The sequence below is a fragment of the Natrix helvetica genome, assembly GCF_964273705.1.
Source record: "Natrix helvetica genome assembly, chromosome: 2".
In the NCBI taxonomy this organism is placed as follows: domain Eukaryota; kingdom Metazoa; phylum Chordata; class Lepidosauria; order Squamata; family Natricidae; genus Natrix; species Natrix helvetica.
In genome coordinates, this window is record NC_138552.1 from 127024719 (window position 1) to 127045022 (window position 20304).

General features: G+C 38.9%; 1 protein-coding gene across 1 annotated transcript; it reads right to left on the reverse strand.

Annotated features, from left to right (window-relative positions):
- Positions 1-9818: 9818 nt before the first annotated feature.
- On the reverse strand, positions 9819-17025 carry TMEM17 (transmembrane protein 17). Its single transcript, XM_081944276.1, has 4 exons — positions 16815-17025; positions 15752-15855; positions 15354-15467; positions 9819-13038 (listed from the first exon to the last, which is right to left on the reverse strand). The coding sequence occupies exons 1-4, from the start codon at positions 16921-16923 to the stop codon at positions 12685-12687; spliced, it is 681 nt and encodes a 226-aa protein (XP_081800402.1). The 5' UTR covers positions 16924-17025; the 3' UTR covers positions 9819-12684.
- Positions 17026-20304: the final 3279 nt, after the last annotated feature.

Consider the following 20304-nt stretch of genomic DNA (forward strand, 5'->3'; position numbering starts at 1 on the left):
GACCAAACCTTAAAAGGTTACAGAGTGCAGCCGGATAGGAAACAGAGCATCTGATTGAATTTGCATAGCACTGAACACCGAATAAAGAAATAAGAACTTATGATATTCAAAACACAAGTGAAAGAATTCAGGAGGGAACCTGGAAGCAGCTCTTGTGCAGCATCTCTGAGGTCCTAATTTCTGAGCAATCAGTAAGCCAAACATTCTCCCACCCACCCTTGAATATAATTGGTGAGAAAATAAACTTTCTCTATGCTCTGCTGTTCCTTGTGATTGTGCCAAGAGGTCAGCAAAGGAAGAGGTTCGTAAAGCTAAGGCTGAATCACGTACATCCTCTGGTTTATATGAGCCACGGCCACTCCCAAATTCTGTGCTAATGATAGCCTGGACTTCAGTGAACCAAATTCTGCTTGAAGGGACAGGAAAGTTCTGGAATATCAGGTATGGTTTTTGTGATAACATTTACACAATGCAAATTAAACTGAAGAGACATGCAAAGATCAGTCCTGATATTTTAGCGAGTACTTTAGTAGAACAAAATGCAAGAGACTTTAAGGCCCAGTGCACAGGATTTGTAACCCAGCAAGAAAAAAAGTCTCTGGCAGTGGTGAAATTCAATTTTTTTTTACTACTGGTTCTGTGGGTGTGGCTTGGTGAGTGTGGCAGGGGAAGGATACTGCAAAATCTCCATTCCCACCCCACTCTGGAGCCAGCCAGAGGTGGTATTTGCCGGTTCTCCAAACTACTCAAAATTTCTGCTACTGGTTCTCCAGAACCTGTCAGAACCTGCTGAATTTCACCCCTGGTCTCTGGTGAGAGGAACTGAGGAAAAATCTTTGGCTGGAAGTTTACACTAGTTCCTGTCACACCAGGTTAGTGCAGAACTGGCCACAGTCTGGATCTGCATGTTTAAAAAACAAAAACAAACAATTCAGAAATTATTGTAAACAAAAAATGAGAGTTGATAATGTAGGATTGCATCAAATGACACGTGAGACTCCACTCGTTTTATTGTGTTTAATTATAAATTTCTAACCTCCTTTTCTGATCTGGATTCCCAAAGTAAAGATATTCCATCTGACAGAAGCATACAAATAAGGGGAAAATTCATTTCATTTTACGTCCTACTTTGCAAGAATGTTTTCAATTGCAACATTTAAGTAGTTTTTTTTTCTGATAGTTTTATTTCATTTTGTTTTATTTGGAAAAAGATTCACATGAGGAACAATGTTGTTGATTAGTAAAGAAAACTGTATTAATGGCAATATCTAATTTGCATAATTCTTTTTTTTTTAAAAAACTATTAAATTGGATATTTAACTTCTCCCCAATATATCTATATGCCCTTTTAAATTTCTCCTGAAACGCTGGGATTTATCTTCCATTTTATATGCACCCATTACCTGTGTTTTCCAGCTTTACTTCAAAACTGCTTTTTTCCACCAGCTTGAGCTGCTTAAGATCTTCAAAGCAAACTGTGTCCAGCATTTTATTCAATTATAGTAGTTTTTAATTGCTGGGCCTGTAGAGCCCTCTCTTCTCCAATGGCTGTTGCTGCCGTGCAAAACACCCCATCCTGGGCTGCCGAGCTATTCTCTTCCTTGCTGATTGGCAATTGCTATTTTTTATACCATCTTGTGGTTGTTCTAGCAATGGTTTGTTAAAACAATGAATAAAACCTTAGAATGTTCCTTGGACCTCTCCCCTTCCTTCCCCTGCCCATAGTGCTACAAAACTCCTTTAATTTTTTTCCACATCTTTATGCTGCAGCATAAGAACGTTGCTGCTTTATTTCTATGAAGCTGAACTATTAATTTTTCCTTTCTATAAAGTTTCCATGGATCTACTGCGGAACATAGGAGCAAAAGAATGACCTGCCCTTTTTACTTTGGTTATTGTAGTAGCAAAGCAGTTATGGAACCATGGCAGAAAAAAAGAAAGAGTTTGCATTAGTGTCAAAGTAGTTTCCGTATGTGAGAAGGAGTGGTGAAGACATCCATATGTTCAACTATCTCAGAAAGAAAAGGAAAAATATACATTCTGGTGGAAAGCAGCCAATCCCTAAAGGAGATGTTAGACATTACTGTAGTCAGTCAGTCCACAAGGAGCTAGCCAACAAGGTTTACATTCTTTGCATGGATGAGAAGGGCAGGGTGCAGGAAAGCGACCAGTAAGATCTTGTTTCATAGTTCAGATTGAACATTGCCCTAGTCCTATTGTCAACGCACAACACACTGGACTGGAATTTCTGAAATTGATTTCAGAAATGGGTGGGATAGAATGAGAGGCAGAGAAACAACTTGGACAGTCCAGAATTGCCCATTGTCTGAGATACATAGTCATAACCTGAGTGAGTGTAAGTTAAGCCACACTCAACTCAGCCCCATTATTTCTTTGCAGAAGTTCACCACTAAAAATGCCCTTGTCTCTTCAATATAAAAAAGGGTCCAGTCACTCATCAATTCTTTCTCTTTGAATGCCAGATAGATTTCAACTGAAGATGTTGCCGTTGGCATTTGCTTTTCTCAATAAGCATGATAGTGATTCTACATCTTTAGAAACAGCATTTTAAAAACAGGTCCCTATATCCTTTTTCATACCACATTCTTGTGGAAATGATATTTTCTGCTATGGCATGCAGTTGGGGGAGCCCAGAACACTTACTAAGTATGTTATACTTTAAAAAAACGTCTTAGTTCTTTAAAAAAAGTTTTTTGTCATGAGTGGAGATGCCCCACCCTGCATCTGCATGACTGACAGTTCTTTTGTTGACCCACATAACCTGGGTAATATTTATGCATGACTGGATAATACTGCCTTAAGCAGAAACATTCAGATCATGCCTCAACTGCTCAGAGCTGTTTCCATGCAGTTCACAACATGTACCATTGTGCTCCAAAAGTAGGTAAGGATGAGGAGGAAATAGATATGATCACTGTCTAAACAAAGCAGTTGCGATAAAAGTTCATGCTGACTCAGACGTGTATTCCATTTGGATTACTAACCAACCAGAAAATACCAAAATCTTTTGGGCTGTTTCTTTCTTCTTGGGAAATTTGCCAGAAAAGCAGATTAAGTTTATGGGGAAGTATGAGAGAGTCACTGAATCTGTTTTTGGAAGGAGGCATGATGGATTCTAAATCACAACTTATCTTTTCTCAGCTTTGTCCATTCAGAGGCATTGGACTATATGCTACCATGTTTCTCCGAAAATAAGACAGAGTCTTATTTTCTTTTGACCCCGCCGAAATAAGCGCTTCACTTTATTTTCGGGGAGGTATTATTACTTTTGAGGTGCAGGAGGAGGCAAGCGTGGTCACCTCATGGCTTCTGCTGCATTGCAATATTTTCAGGGAGGGTTTATTTTGGGGGGGGAGGGCTTATTTTAGCACATGCACTCAAAAGCCTGATTGGCCTTATTATCTGGGGAGGTCTTATTTTCAGGGAAACAGGGCACCTGTTACACAAGGTAATGTAGCCATTGGTGTGCAAATCCCATGCAAAACAGACAGCACACTCCCTACATCTATGTTGACATCCAACCAACAGATGTGAAGTTGGTTTTTCCCAAAGAACAAAGAATGGATAAAGAGGGTCTCAGAGAACCACACTATGCCTGGGGAAATCTATGGACATGAGCATCTTTTATCTCCTCTGAATAGTTAGTCTTGTGAGATGCTGTCTGGAGAAAGCAGATCTAGGGATTGAAATACTTACAATCTTTTTAAAAGACTACTGCAGCATTCGACACATAGGGCAGGCAGAAATGTAAGAGGAAGACAAAGCTATTTGTCCCAACTGCATTCAAGTTACATTGGTAACTCATTTGTACTTCATTCCAGTTTAGAGTGTTAGTGTTGTAACCTTTATAGCACATTTTAAGCTTTTTCAGGAGGAAGACTACACTTCCTCCTGGATTGTGGATTGTTTAATCAGTCTGATTAAAGAATTAATCAGTTCATGCTGTATACTAATTCTTCATTTACTCAGAGTTAACTACACTAATAATTACTAGATTATAGTTTGGCTTTTGGAGCAGGACCCAGACTTTTGGAGAGTCGGTTCACACCTATTTTAAACCTACCAGTGGCTTAGAGAGAGATGATTTTATTTATTTATTAATTAAATGCATATGTTATCAATGTCAAATGATTCTGGGCAGATTGTAGTACAATATCATAAAGCATTATATAAAACATTCATGCTAGATTAGCTGGGGTTTTTTGTAAGCTATTTAATGTTAAGTCTAGGTAGGATATAAATAATCAGATCATTGCATTTATAAACTGAGGCTACTGAGGTCATATAGGAGGAATGAGTGACCTTTCTACTGATTGATTCAAGGTGTGATTTCTTAAGAGGTCTTCCCTCTCTTGCATTTTTTCTTTGTTAAACTATGCCCTAGATTCAAACTAGGGATCTCAAGTCCACTACCAGCCTTCTATTAACCAACAATAGTATCAGTATCAGTAATCAAAAACAGCCTCAGCATATTGGCACCATAATCATATGGTAAAATTAAAAAGCAGACGACATGCCTATTAGAGTCACAGGTTTTTTTTAATGCATGCATGTATTCATAAAAAAACAATCAAAATTTCTTCAGTCGGTTACCTTGTTGCCTGCTGTTGACTCCTGACTCAAGTAGTCTCTATACAAAGAAATCCTTGGGCGCATAATTCCCCTGATAATTGTGATTCATTATGTTCCTAATTAGTTTTCAGAGACCAGTTATCCATGTCTTTATTTGGATTATTGCAGCAGCTTAAGTTCCCCACCTGAATGTTTAGTTCACACTGACTGCAACATCTCTGCCACAAATGCAAACATACATTATTTTTTATTTTTTATCTAGTATGACACTCAAAGCAATATTCAGGACGTTCCTTAGCAGATTGCTCCTAGATTCTGGACAGATCAGGTTTAATTTCTTTCAGTAGGATCATTCCATAAAGCCTGTGTGTGTTCAAACATTGCACTAAATGAGAATGTGGTTTTTTTTGGTTTTGTTTAACAATAGCTCTTATGTGATCTCACTCAGCAAAGCATACTTTAAGCATCATAACTCCTTCAGTAGAGTGGGGTGCTTAGATCTGGCCTGCAGGGCCACTCTGGAAACAACAAAGGGCCAGGCATTGGTGCTTTTGCCAGCAAAAATGGAGCTCAGGGGGGGCCACACCCATTTTCACTGGCAGAGCACTGCAGGAGGCTATCCCAGCCAAAAACAAAGCCTGGGGGGGGGCACCTGGACCACCATAGGTGCCCCAGATATAAGTGACCTCGAGATGGCCATGCCTACCCTAGCCACACCCCTGATCACACACCCCTGCCCCCCCCAAGGTCAAATACAACCCCAACGCAGCCCTCAATGAAATCGAGTTTGACACCCCTGCTCTAAAATGATAGAGAACATCCCAGGAACTAGCTCACTCTCTCTTGTAAATGTTTACTTTGTGACGGACCAGGTCCCACCAGGGCAGTCCTTTTTGAACAGGCGAGTGTCACATAGTAGTCGATTTATAAAAGTGCTCTCAAAATTCTAAAAGTTTCCTTCACTCCGAATGATTGCCTACCCCTACTTTATTGTTTACTGTATTGTGTAGCAGAATAACAGAGTTGGGAGGGACCTTGGAGGTCTTCTAGTCCAACCGCCTGCTCAAGCAGGAGACCCTATACATTCCAGACAAGTATCTGCCCAGTTGTCCAGTCTCTTCTTAAAAGCCTCCAGCAATGGAGATTTTGTTCAGGTATGAAGCCTGCCTTTTATTTTCCACCAATAAGCCATGTGCAAATGAATCATGGTTTGGCAGTGTGAACCAGGTCAGTGCCTTGAGTAATGGTTATTAATTATACTTTATTTCCACAACTATTTACAAAGAGATAATAGGGCAGGTCAATTCTATTTGGTTATAGTTTATAAAATAATCCTATACATGATTTACTCTGAAGGAAATCTTGGTGAATTCAGTGGGACAGCCTTGTTTGAATATTTCACTTTACAATTCCTGTATTGATTTACTTTGGGTGATGAGTTCCAATAACTATCAAATTAAATTATTCCTCCAGCAAATTTCACAGAATCCCTTTACAATTTTCTCCTTCTCTTACCCCTTTCCTTCCCTCCCCCCTCCCCTCCTTTTTCTTCTTCTTTCCCTGGCTCTGTTTTCAATCTTGGCTTATCACTATCATATTTCATGCCTGATGCATCTGGAGGGAAAATTCAATATCGAAGAACAGAGTAATCCAGGGCTTTCCTTCATTTCTGTCCTTTATATCCTAGGGCTGTCCCATCTGAATGGCTGGTTTCGATTGTGTTGCATTTGGCAATTGCTAGTTGCTACCAGCCTGTCTAATCCTTTTTGTGGCTCCTTATCACTTATTCTTGGCCTCCCTCCCCCACCCGCTTTAATTTTGTCCGTTTTGCCTTCACAAGTTACTAGTGTGTATTTTTGCCTCCTTTAAGAGGCTTGATGCTTTCCTTCACGGTCTTTCATTCAGGTTTCTGGTCAGAAACACAAAGACATGACCAGAGGTTAGCATCACATCTTGACAGTTAGCATTGCATTTTTCTCATCAACAAGAGAGAAAATCACCATTTTCCAATAAAAGGCTATGCCCCTTGAAGATTGCCATTATTGATAAGACAGACTAGAAAATGAACCTCTAAATTGGTCATACTGAATGAATCACTATCTTCTGAAACTTTTCTTCCATAATGCTAATCTCACCCCCTTCCATCCCCATTCCCCATGTTAATCTCCTGAGTTAAACTGACTTGAATCTCATAAGAACAGTGTAGAACAAAATGAATAAATTCCCCAGGGGGGAAAGAACTAACCACAACATTATCTATTTAAGATAATAGAAGAACTGAAAGAGCATTGTTGGCATCCTTGCATGAAATGTAGTAATGTTTGAAATACAACACTCTCAGGAAGCTGAAATGTGGCAATGCAATGCAAATGTATCATAGGTATGCTGATTGCATAAAATCAGAGGATTCTCATTATGTACAGGTGAAACTCAAAAAATTAGAATATCGTGCAAAAGTTCATTTATTTCAATAATGCAACTTAAAAGGTGAAACTAATATATGAGATAGACTCATTACATGCAAAGCAAGAGAGTTCAAGCCGTGATTTGTCATAATTGTGATGATTATGGCTTACAGCTCATGAAAACCCCAAATCCACCATCTCAGAAAATTAGAATATTACATGCAATCAATAAAACTAGGATTGTACATAGAACAATATCGGACCTCTGAAAAGTATAAGCACACATATGTACTCAGTACTTGGTTTGGGCCCCTTTTGCAGCAATTACTGCCTCAGTGCGGCGTGGCATGGAAGCTATCCTGTGGCACTGCTGAGGTGTTATGGAAGACCAGGATGCTTCAGAGCGGCCTTCAGCTCTTCTGCGTTGTTCGGTCTCATGTCTCTCATCTTTCCTCTATGGGGTTCAGGTCAGGCGAGTTTGCTGGCCAATCAAGCACAGTAATCCCACGGTCATTGAACCAGGTTTTGGTGCTTTTGGCAGTGTGGGCAGGTGCCAGGTCCTGCTGGAAAATGAAGTCAGCATCCCCATAAAGCTTGTCTGCGGAAGGAAGCATGAAGTGCTCCAAAATATCCTGGTAGACGGCTGCGTTGACCCTGGACTTAATGAAGCACAGTGGATCAACACCAGCAGATGACATGGCTCCCCAAATCAACACAGACTGTGGAAATTTCACACTGGACTTCAAGCATCTTGCAGTGTGTGCCTCTCCATTCTTCCTCCATACTCTGGGTCCTTGGTTTCCAAATGAGATGCAAAAGTTGCTCTCATCAGAAAAAAGGACTTTGGGCCACTGAGCAACAGACCAGGTCTGTTTTTCTTTAGCCCAAGTAAGACACTTCTGACATTGTTTGTTGTTCAGGAGCAGCTTGACAACAGTTGAAGCCCATGTCCAGGATCCATCTGTGTGTGGTGGCTCTTGATGCACTGACTCCAGTCTCAGCCCACTCCTTGTGAAAGTCCCCAACATTTTTGAATGGCCTTTTCCTGACAATCCTCTCCAGGCTGCGGTCATCCCTGCTGCTTGTGCACCTTTTTCTTCCACACTTTTCCCTTCCACATAACTTTCTATTAATGTGCTTTGATACAGCACTTTGGGAACATCCAACTTCTTTTGCAATTACCTTTTCAGGCTTTCCCTCCTTATGGAGGGTGTCAATGATAGTTTTCTGCACAACTGTCAGGTCAGCAGTCTTTCCCATGATTGTGATTCTTACTGAACCAGACTGAGAGATCATTTAAAGGCTCAGGAACCCTTTGCAGGTGTTATGGCTTAATTAACTGATTAGAGTGGGATATTTTGAGCCTAAAATATTGCACCTTTTCACAATATTCTAATTTTCTGAGATTGTGGATTTGAGGTTTTCATGAGCTGTAAGCCATAATCATCACAATTATGACAAATCACGGCTTGAACTATCTTGCTTTGCATGAAATGAGTCTATCTCATATATTAGTTTCACCTTTTAAGTTGCATTACTGAAATAAATGAACTTTTGCACGATATTCTAATTTTTCGAGTTTCACCTGTAAATGTTCCTTGGGAAAAGAGATTCAAAATAGATGCCAGCTTTGTTTTACTGGATTTGTAAATTAACTTAAAACAATGCTTAGATGATAGAATTTGACTTCACAGACTAAATCTAGAGTAATGATGCAGAATCTAAGGTAATGATGCAGAATATCTTCCTCAAAAGCATGATTTTGGGAGGTTATAGCAGTGGTAGGATTCAGGCAGTTTGCATCACTTCAGGAGAACCTGTTAACTTTCTGAGCAGTTTGGTGAACTGGTTGTTAGAAGACCTCATTAGGGCAGAGAACCAGTTGTTAAATTATTTGAATCTCACTATTGCTATAGAGGCTGAGCGAGAATGAGATGGAGCATGCTTTTGTATAGTTTTCTCTGAACATTCAGAGAATTCTCTGAAGCCACTTCAAGAACAAAGACCTTGTGTGACCTGGAGCAGTTATGGGCACCCAGCATGCAGCAGAACCTGGAGGACACTGGATTATGGGAGCAATCCTTTGGGAAATGATGCGAGGTGGCCTTTTGAGCAGCAGCACTGATGACAGCTTTGAAGTTGAGGCACAGCTTCTATTTCAGGCCTACCTGTCTACTTCAGTCCCAGCTTCACTGCTGTCATTGAGTGCTACTATTCAAGGTGACTTAGATTGGAGGGAGAGGAGATAGAAGATTGTTTCTCTTTTGTTCCGTGTGTGTGCGCGTGTGTGTACACCAGCAGAGTCAAGTTAGGCATTTTTCAAGTTTTTTACACACTGAAACAAAAGTGTGTCAAAACACCATCAACTAGAATCTGCACATCCTAAGTGTTTATCCTAAGGGAGAATGGTTTTTAATTTTGTTTTTTTTTAATAGAAAAATGTATTTTATTGGAATTTGATTGTTGAATGATATATATTTTACTAGTGTCAACTGAAGAGTTTTGATTTGGTGGTATATAATTTTATAACAACAATTACAACTATAATTGCACTTTTTGAACAACCAGCAAATTATCCAGTAAAAGAAATCTTTGTATCTATCATACCTGCCCATTCTAATAAGCTTTTGTTGTGTCCTTTGGCATTTAAAACTTTTGACTTCTGATTTGGTAAATTCTTGAACTATTGTTTTGCTCATTCTATTTGTTGGAGGTTTAATAAATGGATATATGGTATACTATATGTGGTAATTATTCAAAAGAACCAAGATGTTTTCACTAGACTCTCCTACAGATCTTGGGCAGATTTAGAACATCATTATCAGTCTTCATTTGAACAAGTTTGAGAACTCGAACTGTTACTTTGAATTTGAGACAACTCTTTCTGTTCTCAGCATAAGAAATTACTAAAGTTCTTTTAATGCCAGAATAGGGCTGAACAAGAGATCTGAAACAGGAGTTTTACAATATGCATGTGTGCGAACAATGCATTCATTTTTAAGACTTAGAGCAGCCAAATCATTTGCAAATTTCAAAATTTTCCCATTGTTGCAACAAAAACTGAGCTCCGTTTTCGCTGGCAGAGAGTTGCAGGAGGCTGTCTCAGCCGATAACAGAGCTCGGGAGCTCGTTTCACTGGCAAAGAACTTGGGCCACCACAGGAGCCCCCAAAATGAGTGACATGGAGCTGACCACGCCTACTCTGGCCACACCCACCACATTCCCCCAAGGTCAAACACAATCCTAATGTGGCCCTCAATGAAATCGAGTTTGACACGCCTGCTCTAGAGAGTGCAGTCTCTCTTAACCTATAAAAGCTTCATTACAATTCCTTAAGCATTACTCATACACGCACACATACATCCACACCCACACATGGATATAGGCATATACTCAGTTGCTGTTACAGAACTGGCCAAGTGATGCATGGGGTTGTGGAAGACAGGAGTGCTTGGCATACATTGATGGCAACATGCCCAAATAAAGATTTTCTCACAGAAACCCCTATAGCACTGCCTTTTATCATTTGCCAGCATTTCATCATACGTCACCTCAGCTGTCCTTTTCTTGGAAATAGGTTAGTAAGTCAAACATGACTTGCTGCATGGCAGCTAACTTTTTTATCTCTGGTTGCTGTCATCCGGTTCTTGCCTGGTTTCAAAGTTAACATCCTTATCTTAGCTAGTTTGCTTGCTTAGCCACATATCTCCGTAGGGTCAAAATTTGGGCATTCTACCTCATTTGCTTCTCCCAGAATTCTAATTTTTGTAACGAAGTGGAATGTGAATGTTTTTTAACTTTTTAAGTAGTTATTATGTTCATTTTGCAAAACATTTCTTTTAAATACTTTGCACTCTATTAGAAAATAGTAGCGCTATTAGTCCTTGTATATGGATCATAACACTATGTACAGTATATGAATAGATCTTGGCTTCACTTTATATAAATTGCTTAAAACTAGTCTATTTTAAATTATACGGAAGGGATGATACTTTCCCCCTTTCTGGAAAATAAACACTGGGAGATATTTTGTTTTAATTTTTGTAGCATCTTTCAGTGATGCTACAGTGTTTTTAAAAGGTTAAAACTAGAATATACTAAAAGAATGTTTTTTAAAAATTTATTGTTTACAAAAGAATACCATAGAATCTTTTAAAAACGTATCTCAAAATAAAAACAATTTTGTTGAAAAAACTTTAGCCACTAGGGCGAGGATTTCTATAACATGTCAGATTTTTTCCTGGAAACTTTATTTGAATTTATAAATAAAACATGTTTTAAGTTTTAGAGTAATCTGGTTAGAATTAGATGCTTTATATTTTGCCTGAATGGTCATATTTTGACATATTAAAAGTGTTATTATCGTATTTCTGCTAAATTTTGTAACAAACATATTTTCATCATTGGCAATCCTCCTAATAAGCTAGCAAGTTTGAGTCAGCAAAGAAAGTGAGAATTTGTCTGCTTTCCCCCCCTTTTTTTTCTTATTCCCTCCACAACTCAGGGAGGTGTGTGTTTATTTTTAAAAAGAGGGTGCTAATTTGAGAAAAATTGTAAAAACATATTTTTGCTTTAAGCCATATTTTTGGTTTATCTGGTCCTATTTAAATTATTTTAAGGTCATAAAGGCTTTCATATTTTTAACAGTTTTAGGTTATAGAAATCCTCACCCTATTAATCACTTTTCAGGTGTCCATAAAGGATTGTGAAATCTGAAAGCTTATTCAAACAATGTTTTTTTCTCCACTGAAAAATGTCTGGATATGAATACATTGTTGTGGTCTGCTGACGGTCTGTGGAGCTAGCAGCAGAGTCGGACAACGAGGAGGTTGGGGAGGAACATGCTGGAAGACTCTCTGTCCGGCAGCCAGCCCACCATAGAGAGCACTCCTAGAGCGGCCGATGCTGGAACACTCAGCCCCGAGTTTTGGATTTGGAAGTTATGCGCGGAGCGGAACGGGGCGGCGGCGGGCGGTGGTGGGCAGCAGCAGCCAGCGGCGGTGGCCTGGGAGAGCTGCGCAAGTGCTTGGTGAAGCTGCAGGCGGAACAGGCGCTCGCGCAACCCACTTCTCCAGCCGGGCAGAGCTCCATGCACTGACCTAGGGGGTATCCCGAATGTGCAAAGCCGCGGGAGCTGGAGGGCGGGCAGAGCGCCACATGGCTTGGCACCTTAGGGATTACCCCCTAGGTCAGTGAATGGCGCTCTTCCCGGCTGGAGAGGGGATTTGCCGGGCGGCTGCTCATGAGCATGGTTACCTCATGGCTGCTTCGCCGCTGAGGCTGTGCCTGGCTCTTCGGGAGCCAGTTCACAAGGGAGCAGCCGCCCGGCAGCCCCAAAACAATAAGCCCTCCCTGATAATAAACCCAAGGGCATATTTCCTGGGGCAAAAGAAAATAAGCCCCTGGCGTATTTTCGGGGAAACACGGTATATGCAGAAATGAGCAGAAGACTAATCCCCTCAAGAATCGCACTTACAAAAGATGAATCACTGTACTACCCAATGACAATATTTTCTAACACTTTCCACTGCATCTGAATCAGTCCACAGTGAATACCTTGTTGATATCACTCCATTATGTTTGCGCTATGCAGAACTAAGTGAATTTCTAAATCAAATCCTCTAAAACTCCTATAGTTAAGGCAACAAGCAGAGGAGCTTCACTGGTGGGATTGCTCTTCTTACCATCAGGTTCTCACTGCAGATTTCCAAACACCACTTGTTGAATGAAGTTCTCCCACTTGTTGTCCCATAATCCCTGCAGCTTCCAGTCTCCTTGCCTGGAAAGCTAAGTTATCAGAGGGAAGATGAGCATCTAACCGGTCAAACTCATGAAGATGGAAACGAGTTGCCAGTTGGTTCACCATTCTTTTGAGAGCAAGGAATGCAGTAACAACTTGGAAGACAAGAAATACTACAAAAATGATATTGACTGCTCGTTCCAAAGGTTGAATCCTTAGCCCTTCATTTAAAAGTAGGAAAAGAATTAGGGGCACTTGCAAAAGGAGACTCAGGAGCCAAAACCCAGCTAGTTCAGGAACCTATAAAGGAGAAAAAAAGGAATCAAAATATTATATAACTCAATCAAGATAATTCAAAGAGCAGAGTGGTACAGAAAATTGAACTTTACCAGTATCCAAGATATAAACATAGAAGGATACAAATTCAGAGTTATAGTACAAGAATCCAATTTTGTATTTTTTTTTCTCTGTGGAAAAGGTCCTTTTCAATTGTTGTGGTTATGACTGCAAAGACAATTCTGTCAGTGAAATGAAGCACACTTTTTAGACTTTTCAGGTAGATATCACAGCCAACTATCATTCTCTATATTGTTTCAATGACAGAAGAAAACACAGGACTGAGAACCAGTGAGAGGGTTAACAAGAGATACAAGATGCTTGTTTATTTCATTTCAAGAGGAAATATAGCATCTTAGCTATCAATCACTTTCTTTAAGACCTTGCTCCATTTCAGGGGCTCTGATTTCAAATAACAGGCTCTGATCATGTAGAATCTTGGGAACTAGGAAGATGCAGAATTTAGCAAAAGCTAGGACAAAGAGACTTACAAGAGGCAGAGATAATAAATAGTTCAACATCAATCTTACACAAAAAGGCCAGAATTGAATCCAAACCATAAGCCCTTGACATCAACATACTTAATTACATTCTATGTAACTTGTAAAACCTAGCACAATTCTTTTAATTTACCAGAAAATACTGTACATTCTGCATATGGATAGCATAATTAAAATTAAGCCTTTATTTAATTAAACCTTATGCAGCACAGCACAATTTTAAATTGCTATTGAAACTGTAGGCAGAATGCTAGCCTAATAGAAGATCAACGTGCATTCTCACAAATGTCTGATCAGAACGAAATCACAGTGAGTTCAGTGTAGCTCTCCATCTTAATCTATGTTCTATAACGACAAGTCCAGCATTGTATATAGTCCCTGGAAAGTCTGGGAGTAACCTCAAAGTTGTTAAGAAGTTGTGATTTTTAATGTGGCTGGGGAAAAAATTAAATAGAGGACACTTTATAAATGAAAGTTAATTTTAATTAATGTTAAATGAAAATTAAATCAAATTCCATGATTCTCAGAAAGCCCATCAAACACCAAAACACCAACTGTGGTCCTTATCTGCCCAAATGCTTCATTTTACAGATATTACATACACACACACACACACACACACTTTTGATAATTTTCACTTTAGTTCCATGTTAATTTTTAAACATTACACTTTTACATTACAAATAGTGTTTTGGTATATTATTAACTCTTCGTGTATTTCAGGAATTCAGAGGACTTTGATCGTACTTAAATAAGTCCCACCACAGTTGTGAAATTTTGAACAATAGCAAACCCATATATTGAAAGAGCCAACAGAATTTGTCAAACTTTATTGCAACAGAAAAAATATGAAATAGACATGGGAAATAGACATCTTTTTATGTTTGATATTGCTGTTCTCAAGGAAATCAGCATGATTTCAATGTTTTAAAAAAGGATCAAGAAGAGATGAAGGTCTCCTGATCATAGAATTCATATTGTTGGAAGCCGGATGGTACATAAATTTAATAAACAAACATTTTAAGGGTATCAAAAAGAATATTTATTTATTCATTTATTATCAAATTCATATAATTCCCCATCCTCCCCAAAAGGGACTATGGCAGCAAAGAACAATAAATAAAAAAGCAATATAAAATAGATTAAAACCTGAAAGTCAAAGCAATAAATAAAATAAAAACAAAAATACTAACCTTGGGTGAAGGAAGGATAAAAATGACTCTTCAGCAATTGAGCCACTGGGACAGATCTCCACTTCCCTTGTAGCTCCAGGCTTGGCAGGTCTAGAGGTTCTTACAGAAAATTAAAAGGGATGGGGCCAATCTAATTTCAGGAGGAAGGATGTTCCAAAAGACGGGTGCCACAGCAGAGAAGACATGTCTCCTGCGACCCACAAGATGTAGGTCACTATCCTATGGTACCCGCAGCATATCTTTTGTGTGAGATCTAATGGGGTAGGCTAATGTAATTGGGGAGAGATGGTCCCTTCGGTAACCCAGGCCCCTGCCATGAAGGGTTTAAAGGTTAAAACCACATCTTCAATTTGGACCCAAAAGTAAACTGGCAACCAATGCAGCACACAGAGCAAAGATCTAACATTTGCTGCCCTGGGAATGCACATAACTGCCCATGACTCTGCACCTGACTAAATTAAGAACAAATGAAGACTCAAAGACGGTTCTGAATTCAAACTATAAATTTTCCAATGTTTTGTCTTTTTCAAAGAACTGTATCCATTTGTTTAGAAAGGTGGCTCTTAAGTATGTGAAGGATACCTACCTTCTCCTGCAAATTTCCCATGTATCCAAGGTATAGACGTATAACCTCAATTAAAGATGTTAATATAATGCTTGTCACAAGGATGAATTTGTAGTAATCTGGTAAGACTGAGTACTAGAAATGAGAAAAGAATGGAAAATAAATACTGCGCTTGAACGAATTATTTGGATGTATTTAGTTGTCTTTTTATAAATCATATCTCAGTGAGATTTTCTACATATTCTCTACAAACTTACCTACTTCTCAATCCTTCTGCATCAAACGTACCACTCAAAATAAGATCAGTGAAAATCTTTTTTGCATTATTACAGGGATATGGTAAAAAGCAATAACCAAATACCCTAATAAGAGTAACAAATCTCAAAATAGAAGTGTGTCTATTGCCTTCTAAATCTTACCTTCAGCTGCAACATGGTAACACTGCTTGCCCACCAAAAAGGGAAGAACCAGAAGTTAAAATACAGGGACATCTGTAATGGCAAACTGGAGACGATTTCATTATCTGAAGAGACAGAGAGGAAAACAGTCATGAGGAACCTATGAGGTACAGTATATTCTGCTGGCAGGATCCCTTATTCTCTTCTGACCTAAATGTGTCTATATGTTTGTGCTGATACAGTGGCTTCTAAGGACTGCCACTCCATATGCCATACAGACATATTTTTGAACCTGTGTTAGTCAGCCTTTTGAGTTGAGAGAATCTGGTTTCTCACTGTGCCCCAAATGGTAATAATTTTCTGTTTATAATAATACCTTATTGTCAGTGCACAACGTATGTAAAATGAGCTTGGTTGAGCTTCCTCAGTGCAGCCCCCCCCCAACACAACTCACAATGAAGACAAAAGTCCCTAACCCAATAAATCATTTTAACAAACACCCAGTCCTATTGCACCAGTGTGAACATGTTACACATTGTGCTGCCCTGCATGTCCATCATACTTATGTTATTTCATATTCAGGAGTCTGACAGCCCACAGATTAAAAACTGTTCTTCAGCCTGTTTGTACGCTGGCTATGCTTCTATATCTCCTTCCCGATGGTAGGGAAGAGGTATGATGTACCTCTTCTAGTCTAAATAGTAGACTAGAATAATATGGGCATTATCTTTAGTTCACATCTTGGGCTGCAGTAGAGAGGTTATCTTCTGTTTTGGGTGTTGCAGCTGGTCTTTTTGGCAATAGTGTCATATTAAGAAAACTAAAGGAGCGTTTGAATAGTTTATATACTTTAAAAGACTGGTTTTGGAGGGGGGTGTCATTTTAAACAAGGACTATCCTTGACTTAAATTTTAAATGGTTCTCCAGAGCCCAAACGCTCCGGGAAGACGCGCCAATCACTCTATCGCTGTCCAGGCTCTACCAGGAAGCCTGGCAGTAGCTTCGCAGCGACCACCGCAATAATGGCGACAGTGCCGACACCGCCATCTTTGTAGCTGGCACAACGCCGGGGACACTCCCTCACCAATGTGGTTGGCGTCTCCTCTGTTTTCGGGTACCGTGCGGTTGTTGTCCGTAAAAACAGTTCGGCTGAAGGAACTCAGCCGCCTTCTCACCGGCTCCGGCAACGACATGGAGCAAGGAGAACAACGGCCGCTCGACAGCCGTTGCTAAGGCAACGGGGCCCGGCTGAACTTCTTGACGCAGTATCAGTGCAAGCCCCGTCGCCTGGGGGAATTGCCGCGTGGGCATAGCTTCCGGTTCCGATGCTCTGCCCGACACCGGGCAAGAGGCAGGGTCAACCCTCGGCGTTCCATTCGGGGCTGTCTTAGAGTTTTTTGTTGTTGTTTTTCGCAAAGAAAGGAAGGTTCTGTCTGGTATGCAACATAGGTGAGGCGACTCCCTCCTTGGTTTTGCTTGCCAAAAAAAAAAATCGGGAGTGGGAACGGAAGGAGGAAATCGAAGTCTGGCAAGCAATTCGTTTGGTTCGCTTCATTTGAAAGAAACGTTATGAAGCATAATGCTGACTGCGCTAAGCGACAATGTGATTCTGTGAAACGCTAAGGAGAAGTTGCAATTCTTCTTAGTGAAGCCAAAGAAAAAAGGTGCTTATAAGCAAGGCATTGGAAACGGCACCGTTTGTAGTTAAACGTTCACTGAATCTTTACTACTGAGGGACCGCATTAGAGGAATTGCAACCAAAGTCTCAATCAGGTAATACCTACCTGAGCTTTAGCAGGGCAATGTTTTTTAAACGGTTTGCATTGGCTCAAGCATCTTAAGGCAATTTACAGTGAATTTCCTCGGAATTGTTCACCAATACTTTTAAAACCAGCTGCTGTGAGCATCCTGCCGACGTAGGAACACAGCCTTCAGTCATTCCTGTATTTAACAAATCCCCTTTGAGTTGAGCTTGATTCTGGTGACTTCATGGATTGCCCGTCTGTTTTTCTTGGCAATGAAATAGAAATGATTTGCCATTTGCCTTCTTCCGGGAAGTTTGGCTAGATACAAAATACTGTAAAAACAGACTCAGTGGCATATCAGATAGAGACAGTACTTTGCTCTCTTTGGACCAAGGGATAAACGGAATGAATTTTTCTAGCGTGGGTGCAGCTCCTGTGTGTGCAATTAAGCCTAATGGTTTGGTATATTGCCAGTTAGTGCATTTGTCAGAAAGGAATAGAAGCAGCGTTTTGAGTTGTCTGCATTCATGCCATTGGTGCTAATGCACATTCTGTGTCTATAACATATAATACCTAGCAGCTTGATAAAACTCACTTTGCTTAGCAGCAATTCTAAATAGCTCTGCCACTTTGATATTGGAAATAATATGTAGCCATAATTAATAGCCCGTGATAACGTTATACTATATGATTGTGAATATTATTTCCTTTGCTTTGCTACAATCCTTGAACTTCCCCCAGTTAACTAAATAAATACACATTAAAATAAACAAAAGCATAATAATGCTTAAAATCATATCATGCTAACTAAAGCAGGCTTTGCAAGGCAAGGACATTGCAGAGCAAACTACCTCTGCTGTAGAATGCGCAAAAGCTATCCAGCAGAGGCAGGGACTGTTTCAGGGTTGTTTAGTTTCTTGACTTCAACATCTGTGCAGTGTGAAAAACTGAATATTTATTTGAAATACTTTCCAGTTTGGCAGTATGCATTCTTTGGGTTCATATTTAACTATGTAAACATCAAATATGCTGTAGGGAAATTTTAAAAAATTAAATGCATCTGTCAATTTTTATATAGATAAGAAAGCTTCCTGTTTTTATAATACACTGACTATTTTAAAATTTTATTCTTTATTTTAGAAATTTACAAAATGTAAACAGACTACCAAAATACAGATTGTAACAGTAGCAAAATCAAAGTAATCAACCTAAGAAATCTTTGGCAGTGATGGGCAGTTCAGTAATGTAAAAAATAAATAAAAATTGAAAAATTGAAAATTAAAGAATTAAAAGACACTCCCCTCAAAAAACCCTAATAAAATACATCAAATTAAAAACAAAGAGATCAGAGTTAGACTGAAACTAGAGATCTAACAAATATGTTAAGCCTATAGGTAGCCATTGGCTTACAAAAAAAATCTACATTATAACTCATAATACTATATTATAATTGGGTAAAAAGGGGAAATTGCATAATGATGCCACTCTATTATCTATTATAAAATATAAAATAAATGCTAAAAATATTGGTTTATTCTTTGATCAGTAGAAAATATAGCCATTTCCAAAATGGATAAATTGCAAATTTCCAAAAGTCACTCCTCTAGTCTGGAATAATAACACATTTCCTGTGTTTCAGCATAATTCATTTTGCTAACCCTTGTGCATGATATAACCTTAAATCATATTAAACTTCTTTAATATTGAGGGATTCCCCATAAATCTGCTTGCATACATTATATTGAAATACTTTTCCAAAAAGATACCATAGACACCCCTGATTTAGAAACTAAATTTCAGTTACTGAATTTAACTCATTTATCTCAAGGTTTTCTAGTAACACGCATTGCCTTTAAAAACCTTTAGTTTTATTTTATTAATTTGAGTCACCATTGACTTCTAAAGTTCTCCAACAAATAATAATAATAATTTTGAGATGTTAAAAATAATTAAAGAATAAGACAAGCAGAATTAATAATTAAAATTAACACTCAAAACTGTTAAAAGCAGATTTAAAAGGATGTATTAACTTGTTTTTTTTTAAACTCCTGAATTCTGTCTGAAGTGCCTTTCAAAGAGCCAGGGATGCAACCGGGGTCCTGAAAGACTGCCAAAAAAGTGTGTACCAACTTCCCCTGATGGTATCAAAAAGTGTGACAATTCATATGAAAGAAGGCATTTTCTTAAACTGACTGGATCTAAGCCATATAAAGCTTTAAGCAGAGTACTTTGTTCTTTACCCAGAAATGAATTGGCAGCCAGTGCAGTGCTTTAAGCACAGATATTATATGGTTTCTTTATATTCTTCCTGAGACAAAACTGACTGCCAATTTTTGTACCTTCTGGAGTTTCCAGACTGGACACCATAACAATTCCACATAGAGATTCTTGTAACAATCAGACCTGGAGTTTACCAGCAAATGCATCAATTTAAGATCGTTATTTTCCAGAAAGAGATGTAGTTTTAATATCAAATAAAGGTAATAAAAGTGTTCCTGGTCATTTTCTCATTCTGGGAAACCAAAGACATATTTGGGTCCAGAAATATTTTCAATATGCTAATTTGTTTTTTGAAAGGTACAGTCCCATTTAAAACAAGCAGAGCTATTACTTCTCTGCACTCCTGTCTCTTGATTAGTTTTGTTTTACTATCCCTTATCCAGCCCATTACTAATTGCAGGCAGGCATTTGCATTGCTACTTCATTTCTTAAGAAGTGTCATCAGCATATTTATATCAATCAACTCCAAATCTTCCACAGTGATTTCATGTAAATATTGAAAACATCAAGGAAAAATATTGAGAAAATATTGATGGAGCCTTGAGGGAC